General features: G+C 44.2%; 1 protein-coding gene across 1 annotated transcript in view; it reads right to left on the reverse strand.

The window, feature by feature from the left end:
* pde4dip (phosphodiesterase 4D interacting protein) overlaps nt 1–25,718 on the reverse strand; it is a 432,228-nt gene that overhangs the window by 176,816 nt on the left and 229,694 nt on the right. The window contains exons 7-9 of the mRNA XM_067990444.1: nt 24,713–24,879; nt 22,193–22,352; nt 11,289–11,342 (exon numbers count right to left, since the gene is read on the reverse strand). Coding sequence (XP_067846545.1) covers nt 11,289–11,342; nt 22,193–22,352; nt 24,713–24,879 — 381 coding nt within the window. The remainder of the gene's footprint in view (nt 1–11,288; nt 11,343–22,192; nt 22,353–24,712; nt 24,880–25,718) is intronic.

Raw genomic sequence — 25,718 nt, forward strand, 5'->3', positions numbered from 1 at the left:
GAAGATGAGGTGAAGGAGCAGTTTTATGTTGACTTAGATGATATGATCATTTAACACCATCAGCAGACAAACTGATAATCATGGAAGATTTGATTGTATGTGTTGTTAGGAATGCCACCAGCGGAGGTGGTAAGTGTCAGGTGGTATCTCACTTCTAAGTTAGAAGATCATGGGTTCACGATCCCCCTGTGGATTTAGTACATAATCTAGGCTGACAGTTCAGTGCAGTACTGAGTGAGTTTTGCATTGTCAAATGTACAGTCTTTCAAATGAGATGTCAAACCAATCTGCTTGTTCAGATCCCATGGTACAATTCAAAGAAGAGCATGGGTGTTCTCCCAGTGTCCTGCCCAGCATTTATGCCTCAATCAACACCAATAAAAACAGATTAATTGTTTGTGGGACCTTGCTGGACACAAATTGGCTGCTGTGTTTACCTACATAACAACAGTGACTACACTTCAAAAGTAATTTCTTTCTTTCTCTCTCTCTCCTTCCCATTGGTGTCAGGAAGGCCAACAGTAACAGCCTCCTATTTATGACAACATCCATCAAAGACAAGCTGGTCATCACCACTATAATTTTCCACCAGTCACACAAGCATAAAAGATCCCAAATGTATCTTCAATCACATAATTGGCACATTGTTGATGACATCAATGTCTGGCAGTGTGAGCTGCAGGATGTATGAAATACCAGAGCTGTGCATGGAGCAGAATGCTGGAAAATAACTACTACATGACACATTTATACAAATACATAGAAGTCACAACATGGAAACAGACCATTCAACCCAAGTGGTCCATGTCGGGGTATACCCTTCACGCGAGCAAATAGTCCTAATCACATTTACCCACCCTGCTCCCATATCCCTTTATCCCCTTTTTCTTTATCCACCTATCCACTCTAATCTTGAATGTTGACATGGTTTCTGCCAATCACTAACCCTGGTGGTGAATTCCACACTCCCATAACTCTGTGTAAAGAAGTTTCTCCGATCTCTGTTCTAAATCTTTTACATTTAATCTAATCTTGTGTCCAATCCTCTCATTCTAGACCCCTCAACTATTGAAAATAATCTGCTTCTATCTATCCTGTCTCATCCTTTCATAATCTTGAATACTTCTATCATATTGTCCCATGATCTGCGCTATTTTAATGACAAAAGCCCCAATTTTTGAAGTCTTTCTTTGTATTTCCTCATACCAGGCAGCATCCTAATGAATCTGTGTTTACCCCCTCTAAAGCCTCAATATACTTCTTGAAGTGCGGAGCCCAACACTACACCCAGTACTCTAACCAAGGTCCTACTAAGGTTTTATATAGACTCATCAATATCTCTTGGCTTTCATATTCAATACCTCTTGTGATAAAACTTAGAATTCTACTAGTTTTCTTTTTACAGTCTTGCTAACCTGAGAAGTGCTGCCTTTGATGTCATGAACCTGTACACCCAAATCCTTCTGCTCTTTCACAGCACCAAGCATACTACCACAGTATAATTACTGCTGTTATTTTTTTTAACCAAAATGCATCAACTCGCATTTACTGACATTAAATTCCATCTGCCACTTTTTAGCCCATTTCCCCATCTTATCAATTTCTTTGCAGCTTCCTTTGAACTTCCAAAGAATTAACTATACCTCTTATTTTATCATCTTCAAATTTTGACACCACTCCCTCTAGGCCTATATCTAAATCATTGATATATACAGTTAACAGAAATGGGCCCAGAATTGAACTCTGTGACACACCACAACCCACATTCAACCACTCTGAAAAATTGCCCTTAACTCCTACTCTCTGTTTTCTCCCTCTAACCAATTTTATTCCAGTTTGCTATCCTATCCCAATTCCATACACCTTAATCTTCTCTAGTGATCTCCCATGTGGTACCTTATTAATGGCTTTCCTAAAGTCCATGTACACTACATCCTCATCTCCCATGTCTGTTAGCTCCTCGAAGAATTCTATGAGGCTTCTCCAGCATAATCGTCTTTTTTGAAATCTGTGCTGGTTACTTTTAACTATTTTCTCTTTACCTAGATGAATAGTAATTTCATCCTCAATTAAAAACTCTAAACCTTTCCCTACCAAAGACACAAAGTTAACCAGCCTGTAATTACCTGGATTAGCTCTGTCTATCTTTTTAAAAATGGGTACTATATTGGCCACTCTCCACTCCTCCAGCACACATCCACACTTAATACAGCCTGGAAATATAATTTCTAGGGCCTCGGAAATTTCCTCACTCAACATCCTCAAGTCATTGCTAGGAATCTAACTACATAATTACAGAACTCTCTTGAAACCCATTAGATACTCAGATGTGAAATTGCTGAATGATCCAAGCACCAAGTATGTACTGTATAGTAACATCATGCAGGGTATGCCTGTAGTGTAGCTCCTGCAAGTGGAAAACATTGCATCATACACTGTACAAAGCTTCTGCTGACACAGTTGGCTTTGTCAAACACCGGCACCAGGATTGGTTTGATATGAATAGTCATTCAATTAAAACATTGCTTGAAGGGAAAGAGAGGGCCCCCCAACAGCCTGCTCTTTGACCCCAACTCTGCCACAAAAATAGAGCTCAGTACAAAAATGGTAATACTCTGGTCCAGACTAAGTTACAGCAAATAAAAGATAACTGGTGAGACAAAAAAGCTAAATGAAATCCAATCCTATTCAAACCAGAATGACACAAATTACATCTGCTACTTCAGGAAGGAATTTGGAGCAAATCACTGTGTCTTAAACCCCACTTCTCTTATCTTGAAAGGTAAAGCTCTGACATTTTAGGGAAGCACAATGTGGAACAGGTAGTGACCCCATACCTGAAGTTGTTGATGGTGGATGAGGAAAGAATGGTGGATTTGTTGAGCAGAGAATAATGAATTTGTTTAGCAGGGGGAATCTGGAAAGGACTGGAGATTGGAATACCACAAAGAACTCACAATAAGAACCATTTGAATCATATATTCTATGATTTGCATAATATATCACATGACTGTTATGGATAAACAGGAGCACATTTTTGGTGGGAGAAGAGAGCTCCTGATATGCAAACAGGGCAGCAAATAAAGCAATTATTCACCAATAGTGTCAATGCTGTCTCCTCCACTCAGAAAACATCAGGAGGTCCAGAAGGTGATGCATGATTTAATGAGAAGCACAAAGGTAAGATCCACAAACAGCATGGAGAAGTCACAATACAAAAGTTGCAAACACAAAAACAGAACACAATAAAAAAATGTATACCATTAGCACTGCCACTGCACAACTTGATAAATGAATTCACATTGAATATATCTTACAGTCTGTCATTCTTCCATTGTGCAAAAATGAAGCATCAGTTGCCCAAAAACAAAATCAAACATGCAATACACAGCAAAAAGTAACTAGGGATGGAAAATAGCAGCTCTGTAATTGTGAATATGCTCTAAAGAAAATAATAGTGTCCACTTGCTGAACTCATTGGAAGAACTAAGCAATGAGACTCTCTTATATCTGTGTCCCTGTCTGCAGCGGTTGGTCTGCTGTTGATTGTAGGTGAGGTGTATGTAGCTGTTACAATTTTGTGTCTGCCTTAAACATTCTCTCAGTTATAGCAGTGCTGGCCAGTGCCTTACATTTAGAGGTGTGCCTGTAATGCCCATTATCTCATTATGTGATCGTGTAACCTAGGGGTGTAACAATAGGACCCCCTTGAGAACTGAATTGGATATCATGGGGGTGATTTCCTCTGCAATCCTGCCCAAATTCAGACAGCATCATGGCAGGAACAGTGGAAAAATCGGATGGTGACGCCTACCGCTAGCTCACCACACCGATCTAGATTTCCGTCCCCCAGCCCCCACTGACAAGGAGGGGCAGGCAGAAGTCCCACCACATAGAATTTTGCTCTGGAGAGGAGAATCCCCCATCTCTTTTGCATTTGCTCTCACATGCACAGGGAAATTTGTAACAACTCTAAATCATTTCAACATATCAAAGTAATGAGTGAAGTGTGAACTATGTGTCAAACTACTGTGGTAGTTGAGGAAACAGCAGTAGCTAATGTGATACTACAATAGTGGCAGCGACTGAGCCAAAATACACAGACTTGAATCAGTGTTGGTGCCCAATTCTGCATCAGCAAGATGGTTCCTCTTTGGAAAGCAGAATGAGAACAGTGAAGGGTCATAAACAAGTCACACAGGACTACACTAACTCATTCTTTCCTCAGAACTTCAAAACTGTGGGACTCCTGAACTTCCCCAGTCCTACAATCTGCAAACTTTTAAAATCCAAGCTTGGCATCACCCAGCTACTACTTTACCTTGTCTTCTCTCTCATACTTTTATTTTGGTGTCCTGTACTATGGGCTATGGACCTTCATCCAGGTTTTCCATTTAGAAAAATGGAAGGGAACTGAGAGCACAAATAGTGTTGAGTTACAGAGAAGCAGAGTAAATTGGGACAGGAAAAAAGAGACACAGGCAAGAAGTCTGTGAATAGACTTATTTGTATATCAATTGATACGTGAACTTGAAACCATTTGGCCTCCCAGTTTTTTTATTGGTCAGGTAACAATCTCAACTGAATTTATTTTAATCCCTCACATAAACACAGCTATGTTTCCTCATAACTCAATTCCAGTTTTCAGTTTAATGGAAATTGCTGACAACAGAAATTGTTGAAATTAGATCTGGGGATAGCAAGCAGTTTCCTCGTACTTCTGTCTTTATATTCGTGGAAAATATTACTTCATGAGCCATGGCCTCAATTTAGTTTGCATTCAATCAATTAATTTTGCAGTGTAATGTAAATCACAAATTGAACATCACTTTGAAAAAAAGGAAGACTTGAATTGATATAGTGCCTTATCATGTCTCTCAAAAATGTCCCATAGTGCTACACACAGATTGAACTACAGCGCGCAATAACTGTTATTATGTGTAGAAATGCAGCAGTCATTTTGCACTCAGCAAGGTCTCACAAAAAGTAATGAGATAAATGACACAGCGAGCTCCTGGTAGGATGCCTGCTGCCAAGAGGGACCCACCAGTGCGAACACAATATTGACGGTATTGCAGCGGGGACACCGCTGAGCTACCAGAAGAGCTGGCGAGGGACCTTAAAGGAGCAGAAGTGCCCTGAAGATCAGAGTGTATCTTCCACTTGAGGCCTCAGCTAAGACTGGGGCCATCAGCGGGTAAATGTTGAGGAATAGACTGGAAGGAAAGAAGGCCACTACCTCATACAAAAAGAGGGAGCGTTGGAAGTGAGATTTTAGACCGTGTATTTTAGTACTATATTTCAATAAGATATCCAACAGCTGTCAGAAATTTTTTTAAAGTGTAGATTTGAAGGAGTGCTCCATTCTGTCAGTAAGACGTTAAACCAAGGATTCGTCTATCCGTTTTTGGTGATGTTGGTTGAGGGAAGAATATTGGTCAAGGCACAGGGAGACCATCCTGCTCTTCTTCAAATAGTGCCATGGGATTTTTTACATCCTCCTGAACTACTGGAACAAATAGACGGAACCTTAGTTTAATGTCTCATCTGACAGAATGCAGCACTCCTTCAATTCTACACTTCAAAAAAAATTCTGAAGGCAATTGGATCCCTTATTGAAATTCAGTAATAAAATACAGTCTGAAAGCGAGTGGGCAAAAATTTGGCAGAGTATAATGTGGAAAATGTGGAGTCATCCACTTTGTTAGGAAGAATAAAAAAGCAAAAATATATAAATGGAGAGAGACTACAGAATGCTGCGGTACAGAGGGATTTGGGTGTCCTCATACATGAAACACAAAAAGTTAGCATACAGGAGCAGCAGGTAATTGGGAAGGCAAATGGAATATTGGCCTTTATTTCAAGGGGGATGGAGTATAAAAGCAGGGAAGTCTTGCTACAACTGTACAGGGTGCTGGTGAGACCACACCTAGAGTACTGCGTACAGTTCTGGTCCCCTTATTTAAGGAAGGATATACTTGTATTGGAGGCGGTTCGGAAAAGATTCACTAGGTTGATTCTGGGTATGGAAGGGTTTTCTTATGTGGAAAGATTGAGCAGGTTGGGCCTATACTCACTGGAGTTTAGAAGAATGAGAGGAGATCTTATTGAAACATATAAAGTTCTGAGGGGGCTTGACAGGGTAAGTGCTGAGAGAGATGTTTCCCCTCATAGGAGAATCTAGAACTAGGGGGCATAGTATCAGAATAAGGGGTTGCCCATTTAAGATGGAGATGAGAAGAAATTTCTTCTTTTAGAGGGTTGTGAACCTTTGGAATTCTTTGCCCCAAAGAGCGGTGGAGGCTGAGTCATTGAATATATTCAAGGCTGAGTTAGACAATTTTTTGATCAGCAAGGGAGTCAAAGGATATGGGGAACAGGCGGGAAAGTGGAGTTGAGGCCAGAATCAGATCAGCCATGATCTCATTGAATGGCAGAGCAGGTTCGAAGGACCAAATGGCCTACTCCTGCTCCTATCTCTTATGGAATTTCATTTCCAAAGCTCCCTCTTTTTGTATGAGGAAGTCCACTGGATGATCTCATGGGTTAAACCCAGTATGCCGTGTTGAGATTCAAGTCACGACAGAATGGCTAGAATCTCTGGCATCATTCCATGCGGGATTATAGGGGAGATGAAGGTAAATGCAAGTGGTGAGGCCTACCGCCACCTCACTGCCTTATCTGTATTTCCATCCCTCCCATCCCCATCAGGACCACCACTGGCCTCACCTTCTCTGTCTGCCACATGCAAATAGCAGTGAAGGGAAAGGATCGGGTCCCCAGTGGATTTCTTTCATATCTGCCTGTGTTACCGTCACTTCCCGGGTCTGCCAAGGGGAAGATAGTGGTAGACCCCAGGAAGCGTCAGTAATGGTTCTGAAGTACTCCTTGGAGCGAGAGGGTCTTGTAGCAGCCTTCTTTACTTCCAGTCTAGTCCTTAACACTTAACTGCTGAAGGCCTTCAGTGGAAGATACACTCTGACTTTCAGGACGCTTCTGCTCCTTTAAGGTCCCTCGCTGGCTCTTCTGGTACCTCAGCTGCATCCCCACTGCGGTACTGTCGATATTACGCTTGCATTGGTGGGTCCCTCGTAGCAGCAGGCATCCTACCAGGAGCTTGCTATGCATTTCTGATGAGTCCCAATCCAGGGAAATGGGTGTGGGTTGGAGTGGAATTGGAGAGGCAGGTAGAAGTCCCATTCTGTTGGTACTCTGCCCGAAAGAGGAGAATTCCAGCCAATGAATGAGGTAGCAGACAGTGAACAGGGGATTGTACAGTCAAACATCTGCAGTGGGTAAGTTCTTAGAGGGTATTCTGAGAGACAGGATCTACAGGCATTTGGAGAGGCAGGGATTGATTAGGAACAGTCAGCATGGTTTTGTGAGAGGAAAATCATGTCTCACGAATTTGATTGAGATTTTTGAAGGGGTAACCAAGAAGATAGATGAGGGCTGTGCAGTGGACGTGGTCTACATGGGCTTTAGCAAAGCCTTTGACAAGGTACCGCATGGTAGGTTGTTGCATAAGGTTAAATCTCACGGGATCCAAGGTGAGGTAGCCAATTGGATACAAAATTGGCTTGACGACAGAAGACAGAGGGTGGTTGTCGAGGGTTGTTTTTCAGACTGGAGGCCTGTGACCAGCGGTATGCCTCAGGGATCGGTGCTGGGTCCGCTGTTATTTGTTATTTATATTAATGATTTGGATGAGAATTTAGGAGGCATGGTTAGTAAGTTTGCAGATGACACCAAGATTGGTGGCATTGTGGACAGTGAAGAAGGTTATCTAGGATTGCAACGGGATCTTGATAAATTGGGCCAGTGGGCCGATGAATGGCAGATGGAGTTTAATTTAGATAAATGTGAGGTGATGCATTTTGGTAGATCGAATCGGGCCAGGACCTACTCCGTTAATGGTAGGGCGTTGGGGAGAGTTACAGAACAAAGAGATCTAGGAGTACAGGTTCATAGCTCCTTGAAAGTGGAGTCACAGGTGGATAGGGTGGTGAAGAAGGCATTCGGCATGCTTGGTTTCATTGATCAGAACATTGAATACAGGAGTTGGGATGTCTTGTTGAAGTTGTACAAGACATTAGTAAGGCCACACTTGGAATACTGTGTACAGTTCTGGTCACCCTATTATAGAAAGGATATTATTAAACTAGAAAGAGTGCAGAAAAGATTTACTAGGATGCTACCGGGACTTGATGGTTTGACTTTTAGGGAGAGGTTAGATAGACTGGGACTTTTTTCCCTGGAGAGTAGGAGGTTAAGGGGTGATCTTATAGAAGTCTATAAAATAATGAGGGGCATAGATTTAAGGTGAGAGGGGAGAGATACAAAAGGGTCCAGAGGGGCAATTTTTTCACTCAAAGGGTGGTGAGTGTCTGGAACAAGCTGCCAGAGGCAGCAGTAGAGGCAGGTACAATTTTGTCTTTTAAAAAGCATTTGGACAGTTACACGGGGAAGATGGGTAAAGAGGGATATGGGCCAAGTGCAGGCAATTGGGACTAGCTTAGTGGTATAAACTGGGCGACATGGACATGTTGGGCCGAAGGGCCTGTTTCCATGTTGTAAACTTCTATGATTCTATGATTCTATGATTCTAAACTTGCAATGCAATTGAAGACATATCTTTAGAATTTAGGATTAGATAACCAAAAATGCTTGGCTGGAGGTGGCAGAAGAGGTGAGCAGCAGGAGCACAGTGCCTCAGGTCTTGGGTTCAGTGCAGGAAGCGTTTTAATGATCTAACCAGGTCGGGAAAAGTGAGTACAGTTACTGATTCATCCACATCCTGTGTTGTTCAACACCTCCTCCCCATCACTCTGTGTTGGCACACCTTCCCATCACATAACTCCTCACACCCACTTAAGTGTCTGCAGCAGAAACCATCCTTCACTTCCTCAACTGCCCATTTTATTCACCCACCACTGCCACTCACCCCAATCCTGATGCAATGTGATGTATCTGTCAGATAGTCATCCTCTGATGCATCTCTTTCACGGTCAGCCTCACCCAAAGCAATGCATTTATAGGGTGAATACATGACCTTCAGTCACTCACAAGTCTGTTCTTTCTCCCCTTGTAGGAGGAGAGCGTAAAACGCAAGGGAGAGGAGCAGAACTGGAGGTGGCCACCACATGGTGGAGGTGACAGATGTGGAGGAGGAGGCCATGGAAATAAGTGGACCGTCGCATGCCTTTCCATTGGAGATGGAGAGACTGGCAACCCGCAGACGGCTGGTGACAGAACTTTAACATCTTTCACGCACAGGATGAATTGATTTTATCAATGATGTAACTGTGCCAGACCTCAGTACATCATTGGAAAGATTGTCACTTTTGCGATGAATCATTAATCTCGCTTTCTGTTGTCTTCCAGTGCATTCGTGAGGAATCAGCAGAAATGGAAGAAAACGGAGGAGCTCATTCCTTCTAAGGGTGCACTGTCACAGCCATGTGCCAATACTGATACTGGCATTTTAGTTGGTCCTGTTAGACAGTTAGTTGGGTTGTCACCTGGTGATTCACCACTCACAATTAAGCATGAGCAGACACTGGTGGCAGGAGCAGCTGAGGAGAGTCTGCGTCAGTGGGCGCACTCCTCTCCAAGCTCTGCTCAGCTGAATGTAGATGCTGAACCCCAGGGGCCATCATTGAAAAGGAGATTGATATAAGTGCAGCAGCAACTTTGTGAGATAATGGAAAAAGTGCCATGCACACTCTCCACAGTAGAGGATGGAGGAGTCCACCTCCAGCATTAATGGATTGGTGGCGCAGTTAAGTGCGAGAATATCTGCAATGGAGAGAACGGTAGCCTACATTGAGCTTCAAGCACAGCTCTCAAATGAGTCCATGCCATGATAACGGTCGTGCGGACTCTGGATGCCAACATGTTTGCCACCTTGAACAGGCAGACAGATACGTTAGCCATGGCCTTACAACGTGGCACATCTCCTCACCATCTACTCAAAGCGCTCCCACGTCTCACTCATTGCCCCCTCCTCAACCAGTACCCACAATGCTGCCTCCTCTCCCGATGGCCGAGTCTGCCCCTGCACAGGTGTAAGTGGAGCAGTCTTTGGTGGGGCCCTCACGGGCTCCAAAACCCAGACGTCATAGGCCGAGAGCATCTCAGCGGTCAGGGCAGGGATCTGAGCAACCAGCCACTACCTCTGCTGAAGCCACAGGGGATGCACCACGTAGAAGCGGTAGGAAGAGAAAGACTAAGCAATTGTTATTCACCAAGGATATGGACAAGGGTGTTTGACGAGCTGTCATGTTGTTAATTTCTATATTTTTTTTGTTATGGCATATTAAAAGTAATCATTATCAGCACTACTGCCATTATTGAGTCTCTTTTGTGAATTCGCCCTTTCATGTGCTTCATCATGAATGTCAAGACAAGATGCCACCTATTGGATGCGTGTGCAATGGCTGAATGCGTGGTTGAAGGACTGTTAATCTGTTTTGGTGGTGTTGGTTGAGGAATAAATGTTGGTCAGAACACTGGGAGAACTCCCTACTCCTCTTCAAATGGTGCCACAGGATGTTTTACACAGGTCTATGGTTTAAGGTCTCATCTGAAATGCAGCATCCACCAGCAACGCAACATTCTCTCAGTACTCCCTGAAATGACAGCCTAGATTGTGTGCTCAGTCCCTGAAATAGGACTTGAATCCACAAACTTCTGTCTGAGAGGCGAAAGAGCTACCATTGAGCCAAGTTTGCATTTTATTTTATTTATTAATGAATAAAGTGAATTCCTTGCTTAGTATTTCGTTCTTCACTTTTTACAAATTGATTTTAAAAAATGAAGACATTTTCTGCTTAGAAATACAATAAAAGAATTAAACAAAGTGTTATATTCACGTGAGGATTGTTTTGATGAAATGACTGCGACTCAGATTCAGCTGGTCTCAAATGATTTTCCTAGCCAATGCAAACAAAGCTGTTTTGCTGCATTCAGAATAGCACACTAGACCCAGTCTGTGTTGCAAATGATGTCAGAATCAGTTTACACACACACATCCAGGAGGCAACTGTGGGTGAACTCAGTAGTTAAGAAGAAAAGTAGGATCAAATAACTCTTACTATTACAGAGCTCAACAAACTATGCATCTCATGATATTAAATCTGGCACCATCAGTGCAAGTGAACACAATCAGCTCCAGTGGCAGTGTGAATACGGTGGAACAAGATTAGTTTAAGATCAAGGCACAGCCCCACTGATATGGAGTACTTGATATGATATGGAGTACTTGATATAAAGGAATTCACTCCTACCTGCATTTCCTGTTGGGTCCGCAACTTCTCTCTGCCCAGTTCATCTTGCAAATCCTGACAACACACAGAGAACTGACTGTTAACTGTAGGGCAGGACATGCCACTTATTCAGTAACTCTGGATGATTCACCCAAAATTAACAAGTCTTCATTTTGCACCTGGCCCAGGAGTACAGTTGATAGAACCTCAGTCTCTAACACATACACCCTTTAACTTTATACTTAGATCTCCGTCTGTCAACAGCATTCTCAAATGAAAATGATGCATCCTCCGGTGTTCCAATAGCATTAGAGACCAATTTTGCATTTGTCTTGTGAGATGCTGTTGAATTAGCTGGCTTCTTGTGCTGTTAAATGTACAGAACCAGTTCCTTGCATCTATGTTCATTGAAAACTCCACTGAAAGTTTTCTGCACTGGTCTCCAACAAGTTTATAGAGATTTGAGACAAATGATAAAAATAAATCATGGTGAGCAGCATTCAGAGGTTGTTATGGTGTCAATCTCCTGAGGCTGGAAATCATCAGGTTAAAAAAAGAGATCTTGTGGAAGCAGAGGGCATGGCTGAGGCTCGAAATGAATACTTTGCATCCATCTTCACTAGAGAAGAGGATGCTGCCATTGTAGCAGTAAAGGAGGAGGTAGCAGTGATATTGGATAGGATACAAATAGATGAAGAGGAGGTACTTAAAAGATTGGCAGTACTCAAAATAGAAAAGTCACCCAGTCCAGATGGTCTTCTTTAGGCATGTAATCAGTAATCGGGTAATAAGAGGAGGGGTGGGGCCAATCAGGCACCAAAAAGGAAATCCACTCATGGAGGCAGAGGGAATGACTGAGGTACTAAATGAGTACTTTGCATCTGCCTTTACCAAGGAAGAAGATGCTACCAGAGTCTCAGTAAAGGAAGATGTAGTTGAGATACTGGATGGGCTAAAAATTGTTAAAGAGGAGGTACTGGAAAGGTTAGCTGTACTTAAAGTATGATGTGGAGATGCCGGTGATGGACTGGGGTTGACAATTGTAAACAATTTTACAACACCAAGTTATAGTCCAGCAATTTTATTTTAAATTCACAAGCTTTCGGAGACTTCCTCCTTCCTCAGGCAAATGTTTCAGGATCTCCTTGAAGCCTACGCATTTATACATATAGAACAATACATGGTGTTTACAGACTGCCCCTGCAACTGCCCGTTGCCAAGGCAATCACCGTGTTCAGACAGAGAGGTGTCACCTGCAGAACCCCCGAATACACATTCAACAAAAAAACAAACAGGGAAAAAAAAACAGAGAAAAAAAACAGAGAGAGGCAGAAACATCCGGAAGGCAGAGAGAGCCAGCAAATGACCCATTATATTAAAAACAGATAACATTTGTTCGCTGGTGGGGTAACGTGTAGCGTGACATGAACCCAAGATCCCGGTTGAGGCCGTCCTCATGGGTGCGGAACTTGGCTATCAATTTCTGCTCGACGATTTTGCGTTGTCGTGTGTCTCGAAGGCCGCCTTGGAGTACGCTTACCCGAAGGTCGGTGGATGAATGTCCATGACTGCTGAAGTGTTCCCCGACTGGGAGGGAACCCTCCTGTTTGGCGATTGTTGCGCGGTGTCCGTTCATCCGTTGTCGCAGCGTCTGCATGGTCTCGCCAATGTACCATGCTCTGGGGCATCCTTTCCTGCAACGTATGAGGTAGACAACGTTGGCCGAGTCACAGGAGTATGAACCATGCACCTGGTGGGTGGTGTCCTCTCGTGTGATGGTGGTATCTGTGTCGATGATCTGGCATGTCTTGCAGAGGTTACCGTGGCAGGGTTGTGTGGCGTCGTGGACGCTGTTCTCTTGAAAGCTAGGTAATTTGCTGCGAACGATGGTCTGTTTGAGGTTGGGTGGCTGTTTAAAGGCGAGTAGTGGAGGTGTGGGGATGGCCATAGCGAGGTGTTTGTCCTCATTGATGACATGTTGAAGGCTGCGGAGAACATGGCGTAGTTTCTCCGCTCCGGGGAAGTACTGGACGACAAAGGGTACTCTGTTGGTTGCGTCCCGTGTTAGTCTCCTGAGGAGGTCTATGCGATTTTTTGCTGTGGCCCGTCGGAACTGTCGATCGATGAGTCGAGCGTCATATCCCGTTCTTACTAGGGCGTCTTTCAGCGTCTGTAGGTGTCCATCGCGTTCCTCCTCGTCTGAGCAGACCCTGTGTATTCGCAGGGCCTGTCCATAGGGGATGGCCTCTTTGACGTGGTTAGGGTGGAAGCTGGAAAAGTGGAGCATCGTGAGGTTGTCCGTGGGCTTGCGGTAGAGTGAGGTGCTGAGGTGCCCGTCTTTGATGGAGATTCGTGTGTCCAAGAAAGAAACTGATTCTGAGGAGTAGTCCATGGTGAGCTTGATGGTGGGATGGAACTTGTTGATGTTATCGTGTAGTCTCTCCAGTGATTCCTTGCCGTGGGTCCATAGAAAGAAAATGTCGTCGATGTATCTGGTGTATAGTGTTGGTTGGAGGTCCTGTGCAGTGAAGAAGTCCTGCTCGAACTTGTGCATGAAAATGTTGGCGTATTGGGGTGCGAATTTGGTCCCCATGGCTGTTCCGTGTGTTTGGGTAAAGAACTGGTTATCGAAGGTGAAGACATTGTGATCCAGGATGAAGCGGATGAGTTGTAGGATGGCTTCCGGAGATTGGCTGTTGTTGGTGTTGAGTATTGATGCTGTCGCAGCGATGCCGTCATCGTGGGGGATACTGGTGTATAGTGCCGAGACGTCCATCGTGGTGAGAAGTGTTCCTGGTTCAACTGGTCCGTGGGTACTGAGTTTTTGTAGGAAGTCTGTAGTGTCGCGACAGAAGCTGGGGGTTCCCTGTACGATGGGTTTCAGGATGCCCTCGATGTATCCAGAGAGGTTCTCACACAGGGTTCCGTTGCCTGATACGATGGGACGTAGATAAGTCTTAAAGTAGATAAGTCACCTGATCCAGATGGGATGCATCCGAGGTTGCTGAGGGAAGTAAGGGTGGAAATTGCGGTGGTAGTGGTCATAATCTTCCAGACATCCTGAGACGCCAGAGGACGAGAGAATTGCAAAAATTACGCCCTTGTTCAAAAAAAGAGTGTGAGGATAAACCCAGCAACTACAGGCCGTCAGTTTAACCACGGTGGTGGGGAAACTCTTAGAAATGATAATCCAGGACAGAATTAGCAGTCACTTGGACAAGTGTGGATTGATTAGGGAAAGCCAGCATGGATTTGATAAAGGCAAATCGTGTTTAACTAACTTGCTACACTTTTTTTGATGAGGTAACCATCTTCAGCCAGAAGTGCCGAATCCATCTCGTCCACCTCCCGATATCCCCACCATCACAGAAGCCAGTCTTCAGCCAATTCGATTCACTCCACGTGATATCAAGAAAAGGCTGAGTGCACTGGATACAACAAAAGCTATGGATCCCAACAACATCCCAGCAGTAGTGCTGAAGACTTGTGCTCCAGAACTAGCCGCGCCTCTAGCCAAGTTGTTCCAGTACAGCCACAACAGTGGCACCTATCTGACAATGTGGAAAATTGCCTAGGTATGTCCTGTCCACAAAAAGCAGGACAAATCCAATCCGGCCAATTACGGCCCCATCAGTCTACTCCCAATCATCAGCAAAGTGATGGAAGGTGTCGTTGACAGTGCTATCAAGTGGCACTTACTCACCAATAATCTGCTCACTGATGCTCAGTTTAGGTTCTGCCAGGACCACTCGGCTCCAGACTTCATTACAGCCTTGGTCCAAACATGGACAAAAGAGCTGAATTCCAGAAATGAGGTGAGAGTGATGCCCTTGACATCAAGGCAGCATTTGACCGAGTGTGGCACCAAGGAGCCCTAGTAAAATTGAAGTCAATGGGAATCAGGGGGAAAACTCTCCAGTGGCTGGAGTCATACCTAGCACAAAGGAAGATGGTAGTGGCTGTTGGAGGCCAATCATTTCAGGACATTGCTGCAGGAGTTCCTCAGGGCAGTGTCCTAGGCCCAACCTTCTTCAGCTGCTTCATCAATGACTTCCCTCCATCATAAGGTCAGAAATGGGGATGTTCGCTGATGACTGCACAGTGTTCAGTTCCATTCACAACCCCTCAGATAATGAAGCAGTCCGAGCCCGCATGCAGCAAGACCTGGACAACATCCAGGCTTGGGCTGATAAGTGGCAGGTAACATTTGCGCCAGGCAAGTGCCAGGCAATGACCATCTCCAACAAGAGAGAGTCTAACCACCTCCCCTTGACATTCAATGGCATTACCATCGCTGAATCCCCCACCATCAACATCCTGGGGATCAGCATTGACCAGAAACTTAACTGGACCAGTCGCATAAATACAGTGGCTACAAGAGCAGGTCAAAGGCTGGGTATTCTGCGGCGAGTGACGCACCTCCTGACTCCCCAAAGCCTTTCCACCATCTACAAGGCACAAGTCAGGAGTGTGATGGAATACTCTCCAATACACTTGTCTGGACGAATGCAGCTCCAACAACACTCAAGAAGCTCGACACCATCCAGGACAAAGCAGCCCGCTAGATTGGCACCCCATCCACCAGCCTAAACATTTACTCCCTTCACCACCGGCGCACTGTGGCTGCAGTGTGTATGATCTACAGGATGCACTGCAGCAACTTGCCAAGGTTTGTTCGACAGCACTTCCCAAACCCACGACCTCTACCACCTAGAAGGACAAGACAGCAGGCACATGGGAACAACACCACCTGCATGTTCCCCTCCAAGTCACACATCATCCCGACTTGGAAATATATCGCCGTTCCTTCATTGTCGCTGGGTCAAAATCCTGGAACTCCCTACCTAACAGCACTGTGGGAGAACCTTCACTGCAAGGACTGCAGAGGTTCAAGAAGGCAGCTCATCACCACTTTCTCAAGGGCAATTAGGGATGGACAATAAATGCTGGCCTTACCAGCGATGCCCACATCCCGTGAACGAATAAAAAACAAATAACAGAGAGGGTCGATGAGGGCAATGCGGTTGAAGTGGTGTATATGGACTTTCTAAAGGCGTTTGATAAAGTGCCGGGTAATAGGCTTGTCATCAAGATTGAAGCCCATGGAATAAAGGGGGAAGTAGCAGCATGGATACAAAATTGGCTAAGTAACAGGAAGCAGAGCGTCATGGTGAACGGTTGTTTTTGGACTGGTTGTGGTGTTCCCCAGGGGTCGGTACTACAACCACTGTGTTTCTTGATATATATTAATGACTTGGACTTGGGGGTACAGGGCACAAGTTCCAAATCTGCAGAGGACACAAAACTTGGAAGTGTAGTGAACAGCGAGGAGGATAGTGGTAGACTTCAAGAGGATATAGACAGGCTGGTGGAATGGGCGGACACATGGCAGATGAAATTTAACGCAGAAAAATGGAAGTGATACATTTCGGTAGGAAGAACGAGCTGAGACAATATAAACTAGAGGGCACAATTCTAAAAGGGGTACAGGAACAGAGAGATCTGGGGGTATATGTGCACAAATCATTGAAAGTGGCAGGGCAGATTGAGAAAGCAGTTAAAAAGCATGAGGGATCCTGGGCTTTATAAATAAAGGCATAGAGTACAAAAGTACGGAAGTCATGATGAACCTTTATAAAACACTGGTTCGACCACAACTGGAATATTGTGTCCATTTCTGGGAACTGCACTTTAGGAAAGATGTGAAGGCCTTCAAGAGGGTGCAGAAAAGATTTACTAGAATGATTCCAGAGATCAGGTACTTTAGTCACGTGGATAGACTGGAGAAGCTGGGGTTGTTCTCCTTGGAACAAAGAAGGTTGAGAGAATATTTGATAGAGGTATTTAAAATCATGAAGGGTCTGAACGAGTCGATAGAGAGAAATTGTTCCCCATTGGTGGAAGCGTCAAGAACCAAAGGTGATAGGAGGAAAAACTTTTTTACGCAGCAAATGGTTAGGATCTGGAATGCACCGCCAGAGGGGGTGGTGGAGGCAGATTCAATCGTGGCTTTCAAAAGGGAACTGGATAAGTACTTGAAAGGAAAAAAATTGCAGGATTACGGGGATAGGATGCGGGGGTTGGGACTAGCTGGATTGCTCTTGCATAGAACCGGCATGAACTCGATGGGCCAAATGGCCTCCTTCCGTGCTGTAACCTTTCTATGATTCTATCCTAGGTTACTGAGGGAAGTAAGGGTGGAAATTGCAGAGGGTCTGGCCACAATCTACCAATCCTCCTTAGATATGGGTACGGTGCCAGAGGACTGGAGGATTGCAAATGTTACATCTCTGTTCAAAAAAGGGAAGAGGGATAGACCCGGCAATTACAGGCCAGTCAGCCTAACATCAGTGGTGGGGAAAATTTTGGAGACAATAATCTGGGAATTAATTAGCACTTGGAAAAGTATGGGCTAATAAATGAACAGAAGAGCATAAGAAATAGGAGCAGGAGTAGGCCACACAGCCCCTCGAGCCTGCTCCGCCATTCAAGAAGATCATGGCTGATCTTCAACCTCAACTCCACTTTCCCGCTTGATCCCAATATCCCTCGATTTCCTCAGAGTCCAAAAATCTATTGATCTCAGTCTTGAGTATACACAACAACTGAGCATCCACAGCCCTCCAGGCTAGAGAATTCCAAAGATTCACAACCCTTTGAGTGAAGAAATTTCTCCTCATCTCGGTCCTAAATGGCCAACCGCTTATCCTGAGACTATGCCCCCTAGTTCTAGACTCTCCAGCCAGGGGAAACAGTCTCTCAGCACCTACCTTGTCAAGCCCTTTCAGAATCTTATGTTTCAATGAGATCGTCTCTCATTCTCCTAAACTCCAGAGAGTGTAGGCCCATTCTACTCAATATCTCCTCATAGGACAACCCTCTCATCTCAGGAATCAATCTAGAGACCTTCGTTGCACTGCCTCTAAGGCAAGTATATCCTTCCCTAGGTAAGGAGACCTAAACTGTACACTGTATTCCAGGTGTGGTCTTCCCAAAGCGCCCTGTACAATTGCAGCAAGACTTCCTTGCTCTTGCATTCCAACCCCCTTGCAATAAAGACCAACATACCATTTGCCTTCCTAATTGCTTTCTTTACCTGCATGTTAACTTTCTGTGTTTCGTGTACAAGGACACCCAAATCCCTCTGAACACGAACATTTAACAGTTTCTCACCATTTAAAAAATATTCTGTTTTTCTATTCTTCCTACCAAAGTGAATAACCTCACATTTCCCCCCATTATACTCCATCTGCCAACTTCTTGCCCATTCACCTAACCTGTCTATATCCCTTTGCAGGCTCTTTGTGTCCACCTCACAGCTTACTTTCCCACCTAGCTTTGTATTGTCAGTAAACTTGGATACATTACACTCGGTCCCTTCATCTATGTCATTAATGTAGATTGTAAATAGCTGAGGCCCGAGCACCGATTCTCGTGGCACCCCACTAGTTACAACCTGCCAACCTGAAAATGACCCGTTTATTCTTACTCTCTGTTTTCTGTCCGTTAATCAATCTTCTATCCATGCTAATATGTCAGCACAGATTTGGTGAAGTAAAATTGTGTTTGACTGACTTGATTTGAGTTCTTTGATGAAGTAACGGAGAGGATTGATGAAGATAATGTGGTTGATTTTGTGTACATGAACTTTCAAAAGGCATTTGATAAAGTACCACATCATAGACTTGTTAGTAAAATTAAAGCCCATGGGATTAACGGGACAGTGGCAGTGTGGATATAAAATTGGCTAAAGGACAGAAAGCAGAGAGTAGTGGTGAACAGTTGTTTTTTAGACTGGAGGGAAGTATTTAGTGGTGTTCACCAGGATTCAGTATTAGGACCACTGCTCTTTTTGATTTATATTAGTGACCTGGACTTGGGTATAATTTCAAAGTTTGCAAATGGCACGAAACTTGGAAATGTAATAAACAATATGAAGGATAGTAACAGAGTTCAGGAGGACATGGACATGTACATGGCAGACGAAATTTAATGCAGAGAAGTGTGAAGTGATGTATTTTGGTAGGAAGAATGAGGAGAGGCAATATAAACTAAATGGTACAATTTTAAAAAGCGTGCAGAAACAGAGAGACCTGGGGGTATACATACACAAATCTTTGTAGATGGCAGGACAAATTCAGAAGGCTGTTAAAAATACATATGCGATCCTGGGCTTTGTTAATAGAGGCATAGAGTACAAAAGCAAGAAAGTTATGCTGAACCTTTATAAAACACTGGTTAGGCTCAGCTGGAGTATTGTGTTCAATTCTGGGCACCACACTTTAGGAAGGATGTGAAGGCCTTAAGAGAGGGTGCAGAAGAGATTTACTAGAATGGTACCATGGATGAGCGAATTTAGTTATGTGGAGTGACTGGAGAAGCTGGATTTGTTCTCCTTAGAGCAGAGAAGGTTAAGGGGCGATTTGATACAGGTGTTCAAGATCATGAACGGTTTGATAGAGTAAATAAGGAGAAATTGTTTTGAGTGGCAGCAGGGCCAGTAACCAGAGGACACTGATTTAAGGTGATCGGCAGAAGAGCCAGAGGCGACATGAGGAAACAGTTTTTTACGCTGTGCGTTGTAACGATCTGGAATGCACTGCCTGAAAGGGTGGTGGAAGCAGATTCAATAGTAACTTTCAAAAGGGAATTAGATAAATACATGAAGGGAAAATTTTTTACAGGGCTATGGGGAAAGAACAGGGGGATGGGAATAATTGGATAGTTCTTCCAAAGAGCTGGCACAGGCACGATGGACCAAATGGCCTCCTCCTGTGTTGTACCTAACATGATGATACTATGAAAGGGTATCAGACTTCAGGAGTTTGCCTGCCACTTAAATCCCTACCTCATGTGTGTGAGTCATATTAGTTTTCAGCCTATTACTACATGGAAATGGTAGTGGTTGTTGGAGGCCAATCATCTCAGCCCCAGGGTATTGCTGTAGGAGTTCCTCAGGGCAGTGTCCTGGGCCCAACCATCTTCAGCTGCTTCATCAATGACCTTCCCTCCATCATAAGGTCAGAAATGGGGATGTTCGCTGATGATTGCACAGCGTTCAGTTCCATTCGCAACCCCTCAGATAACGAAGCAGTCCGAGCCCGCATGCAGCAAGACCTGGACAACATCCAGGCTTGGGCTGATATGTGGCAAGTAACATTCCTGCCAGACAAGTGCCAGGCAATGACCATCTCCAACAAGAGAGAGTCTAACCACCTCCCCTTGATATTCAATGGCATTACCATCGCCAAATCCCCCACCATCAACATCCTGGGGGTCACCATTGACCAGAAACTTAACTGGACCAGCCATATAAATACTGTGGCTACAAGAGCAGGTCAGAGGCTGGGTATTCTGTGGCGAGTGACTCACCTCCTGACTCCCAAAGCCTTTCCACCATCTACAAGGCACAAGTCAGGAGTGTGATGGAATACTCTCCACTTGCCTGGATGAGTGCAGCTCCAACAACACTCAAGAAGCTCGACACCATCCAGGACAAAGCAGCCCGCTTGATTGGCACCCCATCCACCACCCTAAACATTCACTCCCTTCACCACCGGCGCACAGTGGCTGCAGCGTGTACCATCCACAGAATGCACTGCAGCAACTCGCCAAGGCTTCTTCGACAGCACCTCCCAAACCCGCGACCTCTACCACCTAGAAGGACAAGAGCAGCAGGTACATGGGAACAACACCACCTGTACGTTCCCCTCCAAGTCACACACCATCCCGACTTGGAAATATATCGCCGTTCCTTCATCATCGCTGGGTCAAAATCCTGGAACTCCCTTCTTAACAGCACTGTGGGAGAACCTTCACCACACGGACTGCAGCGGTTCAAGAAGGCGGCTCACCACCTTCTCAAGGGCAATTAGGGATGGGCAATAAATGCCGGCCTCGCCAGCGACGCCCACATCCCATGAACAAATTTTAAAAAACACTGAACCAAGCTACCTGTCTGAGGGGAAAGGGATGTCTCACTTCAATCAAGAGTGGCCAATCTTGGAGAAGTTTGTAACAGGGTGCGCCTGATGTCATGCCCTTTTCAGCAAGGAACTGGCAAAGTAATGGAAAACAAAGCAAAACTGAAGTATAAGACATAATGAAAGATATTGTATATAATTTTCTGATGGTTACCAAGAAATGTAGTGAAGTTACTAAAGCAACATCTCTGGGTAACATGATGTTATATCATGATTATCAACTGGCACTTCCTTTCACAAGTTTAAGGAGGGCTTTATTGAACAATGTATTGTAGATTTGGTGACATATAAATTATCACAGAATAAATTTTATGATCTAGTGCTTCCCTCACAGAGTTCTGCATAAGGGGAATGCATAACAAGAACTGAAGCTCAGCAATCAGCATGTCCTATTCGTGAAAGTCAGTGGGGTAGATTTTGACTTCAATGGAAATAAAAATTGGGAGAGATGTAAAACAGGCTGCCGACTCGCTATCACCCGTCTTACACTATCGCACAAAGTCAAAATCTACCTCAGTGTGTCCTATTCATGAAAGTCAGTGTGTCCTTTTCGCAGCTGGCACAATTTTCTGTCCCATCAAGAATTCAGGCACAGAGGTCAGTTCACCCAAATCATGGCTTGCCGATTATCTGTCAGAAAATGATGTGGACTGTGAACTGGCCGCACCGACCTCCAATACCTGAATTCCTGATATTCTCTCCCATTCTGTGCCAGGAGTATTAAATCATAAAATTTATTCCATACGACCACCAACCACTCAGGACTGTGTCGTGTAAGTACGCATATTTTAAATACAATGCAGTATTTTATACAGTGATTTCCACAGATGTGACACAATTACACATTGACATGATGATGGAATAATAATTTAATATTAATATTCAGGGGATGACAGTCAATCATATTGACTTTTATAGGACCAGTTTAAAACAAGCACTTACTTCAACTTCATTTTCTTTCTGGCGCAGCGTGTCGGTGAGTTCTTCCACACGGTATTCAAGGCCCCCAACATGATTATCCACCACTTTCTGATTTTCCTCATTTAACTGACCTATCTGGATATCTTTGGTTCTTAGCGCTTGGGTCAGCTTATCTATAATTCTGCAAGACCACAAAAAATATTCACATCAGTTTGAAAATCCTGAATGAAAACATATGGCCATTTAGTCCTAATGCAGTATATAAAAATATAGACCCTGAGGCGACGTCATTAACTTTAGTGGTGGAATACTGCACTCACTTCTGTTGGGTTGCATCACCATTAAAAAAATCTTACAAGCTCAAGCAGTAAAACACAGTGTAATTGCATTATCGTGAGGGATACGTCACTGTGAGGAACCCATTAGATCTGGCAGCAGTGTGCTGTTGGGCTGTGTCACTGTGAAAAGCCCTGTAGATCCAATAGTGTAGCAATATTGAGATTTGCCATCATTAAGAGGATCTTGACATCAAGGCAGCATTTCACCGAGTGTGGCACCAAGGAGCCCTAGTTAAATTTGAAGTCAATAGGAATCAGGGGGAAAACTCTCCAGTGGCTGGAGTCATACCATGCACAAAGGAAGATGGTAATGGTTGTTGGAGGCCAATCATCTCAGCCCCAGGGCATTGCTGCAGGAGTTCCTCAGGGCAGTGTCCTAGGCCCAACCATCTTCAGCTGCTTCATCAATGACCTTCCCTCCATCATAAGGTCAGAAATGGGGATGTTCGCTGATGACTGCACAGTGTTCAGTTCCATTCGCAACCCCTCAAATAATGAAGTAGTCCGAGCCCGCATGCAGCAAGACCTGGACAACATCCAGGCTTGGGCTGATATGTGGCAAGTAACATTCGCACAAGACAAGTGCCAGGCAATGACCATCTCCAACAAGAGAGAGTCTAACCACCTCCCCTTGATATTCAACGGCATTACCATCGCCGAATCCCCCACCATCAACATCCTGGGGGTCACCATTGACCAGAAACTTAACTGGACCAGCCATATAAATATTGTGGCTACAAGAGCAGGTCAGAGGCAGGGTATTCTGCGGCGAGTGACTCACATCCTGACTCCCCAAAGCCTTTCCACCATCTACAAGGCACAAGTCAGGAGTGTGATGGGATACTCTCCACTTGCCTGGATGAGTGCAGCTCCAACAACATTCAAGAAGCTCGACACCATCCAGGACAAAGCAGCCCGCTTGATTGGCACCCCATCCACCACCCTAAACATTCACTCCCTTCACCACCGGCACACTGTGGCTGCAGTGTGTACCATCTACAGGATGCACTGCAGCAACTCGCCAAGGCTTCTTCAACAGCACCTCCCAAACCCGTGACCTCTACCATCTAGAAGGACAAGAGCAGCAGGCACATGGGAACAACACCACCTGCACGTTCCCCTCCAAGTCACACACCATCCCGACTTGGAAATATATCGCCGTTCCTTCATCGTCGCTGGGTCAAAATCCTGGAACTCCCTTCCTAACAGCACTGTGGGAGAACCTTCACCACACGGACTGCAGCGGTTCAAGAAGGCAGCTCACCACCACCTTCTCAAGGGCAATTAGGGATGGGCAATAAATGCCAGCATCGCCAGCGACACCCACAATAAAAAAAAATCTTGTGCCAAAATTATAAAACGTCCATATTGCTGAGCAAAAACAAGGAACTGTTAATGTTTCAACACTTAAATTCAACATTGCAATCGACCATCAACATTAGTTGCTTAAGATATTTACAAGAAAAAATGGCTTTACTTTCAAAATGTCCAGATTATCAAAATTGCAGTTATGAATAAAGCCGATTGTACAAGTTCTGTTGATAGTTTTTACTGTCTATATGCATTGTATTGTATTATTTAAATTGCTCGAATTTATTTGCATAACAATAAAAATAGCATAATACTTGAATTTATGTATCGCCTTATCACGTTGAAATGTTTTAAAACTCTTAACACAATAAATTACTTTTGGAGTGCAATGACTGTTTTTGCATTGGCAAATGCAATATCCATTTTATACCACCAACATCCCAGAAACAGGAATAAGCTGAATAATCAGTTATTTGTTTTTAGGTGGTTATTTGTTGAGAGACGAATGTTGGACAGTACACTGGGATAACTCCCTGTCCTTCTTTGAATAGTGGCATGAGATCCTTAAGGTTCACTAGAACAGATTGAGAGGACCTTGTTTTAACAGCTCACCTGAAGGAATGCACATCCATCAACACATCACCATTTCAGTACTGCCCTGGAAAGTCGGCCTTGATTATGCATTCAAGTCACAATTAAATTACTACGAATGAACAATCTGAGAGGAAATCTTGAATTCTTTATTTTAGAGGTATTCACATCCACGTCTTTAGAGGGAAGCAGCAATGACTTAAACCCCTGTAATATACCCTTGCATCTCCCAACCAAACACAAGTTTGTCCAGCCCTTTTATTACTAAAATATTACATTAAAATAGGTCTCTTGCATTTACCTGTCCTTCTCTGTTAAAACAACTTCATTGTGCTCCCATAATCTTAGCTTCTCTTGGTTCCCCCAGTTACAATCATTTAGTTTCTTCTCCAATTCAAGGGATCGTAGTTTCTCAGCCTCCGCAACAGCGATCATCTTCTCCGCTTCATTCTTGGCCAGCCTGGCTTCCTGTTTGCATCAACACAGTTTTATTTTTTAATTATTATTTAAATTTTTTATTATTTTAAGTTTTATTTTTAAATTTACAAATCTCCATTTGTTACCCCTTGAAGCATTCTGGTATAATTTTGTCCAGTTTTGGCTGTTACACTCACAAAATGAATATGGGTATATTTTCCACTGGTCAAAATGTGAGTAAAAAAGTTAGTGCCAGTATAAAATGGGTGTCCCTGCTTTATACTCTCTTTGCTGACATTAGTGACAGCTACAATACTAGCATCTACCCGACAATGTGGTAAAATTGCCTATGCATGTCCTGTCCACAAAAAACAGGACAAATACAATCTGGCCAGCTACCGCCTCAGCAGCCTAATCTTAATCATCAGCAAAGTGATGGAAAGAGTCATCAACAGTTACCCGCTCACTGATGTTCAGTTTAGATTCCACTAAAACCACGAGGCTCCATGGACACAAGTGCTGAATTTCAGACGTGAAGTGAGAGTGACTGCCCTTGACTTCAAGGCAGCAATTGACCGAGTGTGGCACCAAGGAGCCTTAGTAAAACTCAAGTCAATGGGGATCAGGTGGAAACTCTCCAGTGGCTGCAGTCATACCTGGCACAAAGAAAGATGGTTGTGGTTGTTAGAGTCAAATCATCTCATACCCAAGGACGTTACTGCAGAACGTCCTCAGGGCAGCATCCTTGGTCTAACGACCTTCAGCTGCTTCATCAATGACCTTTTCTCCATCATAAGGTCAGAAGTGGGGCTGTTCGCTGATGATTGAACAATGTTCATCTCCATTTGCAATTTCTCAGATAATGAAGCAGTCCATGGCTCCAAGCAGCA

Source organism: Heptranchias perlo, chromosome 9, assembly GCF_035084215.1.
Source record: "Heptranchias perlo isolate sHepPer1 chromosome 9, sHepPer1.hap1, whole genome shotgun sequence".
Taxonomy (NCBI): Eukaryota; Metazoa; Chordata; class Chondrichthyes; order Hexanchiformes; family Hexanchidae; genus Heptranchias; species Heptranchias perlo.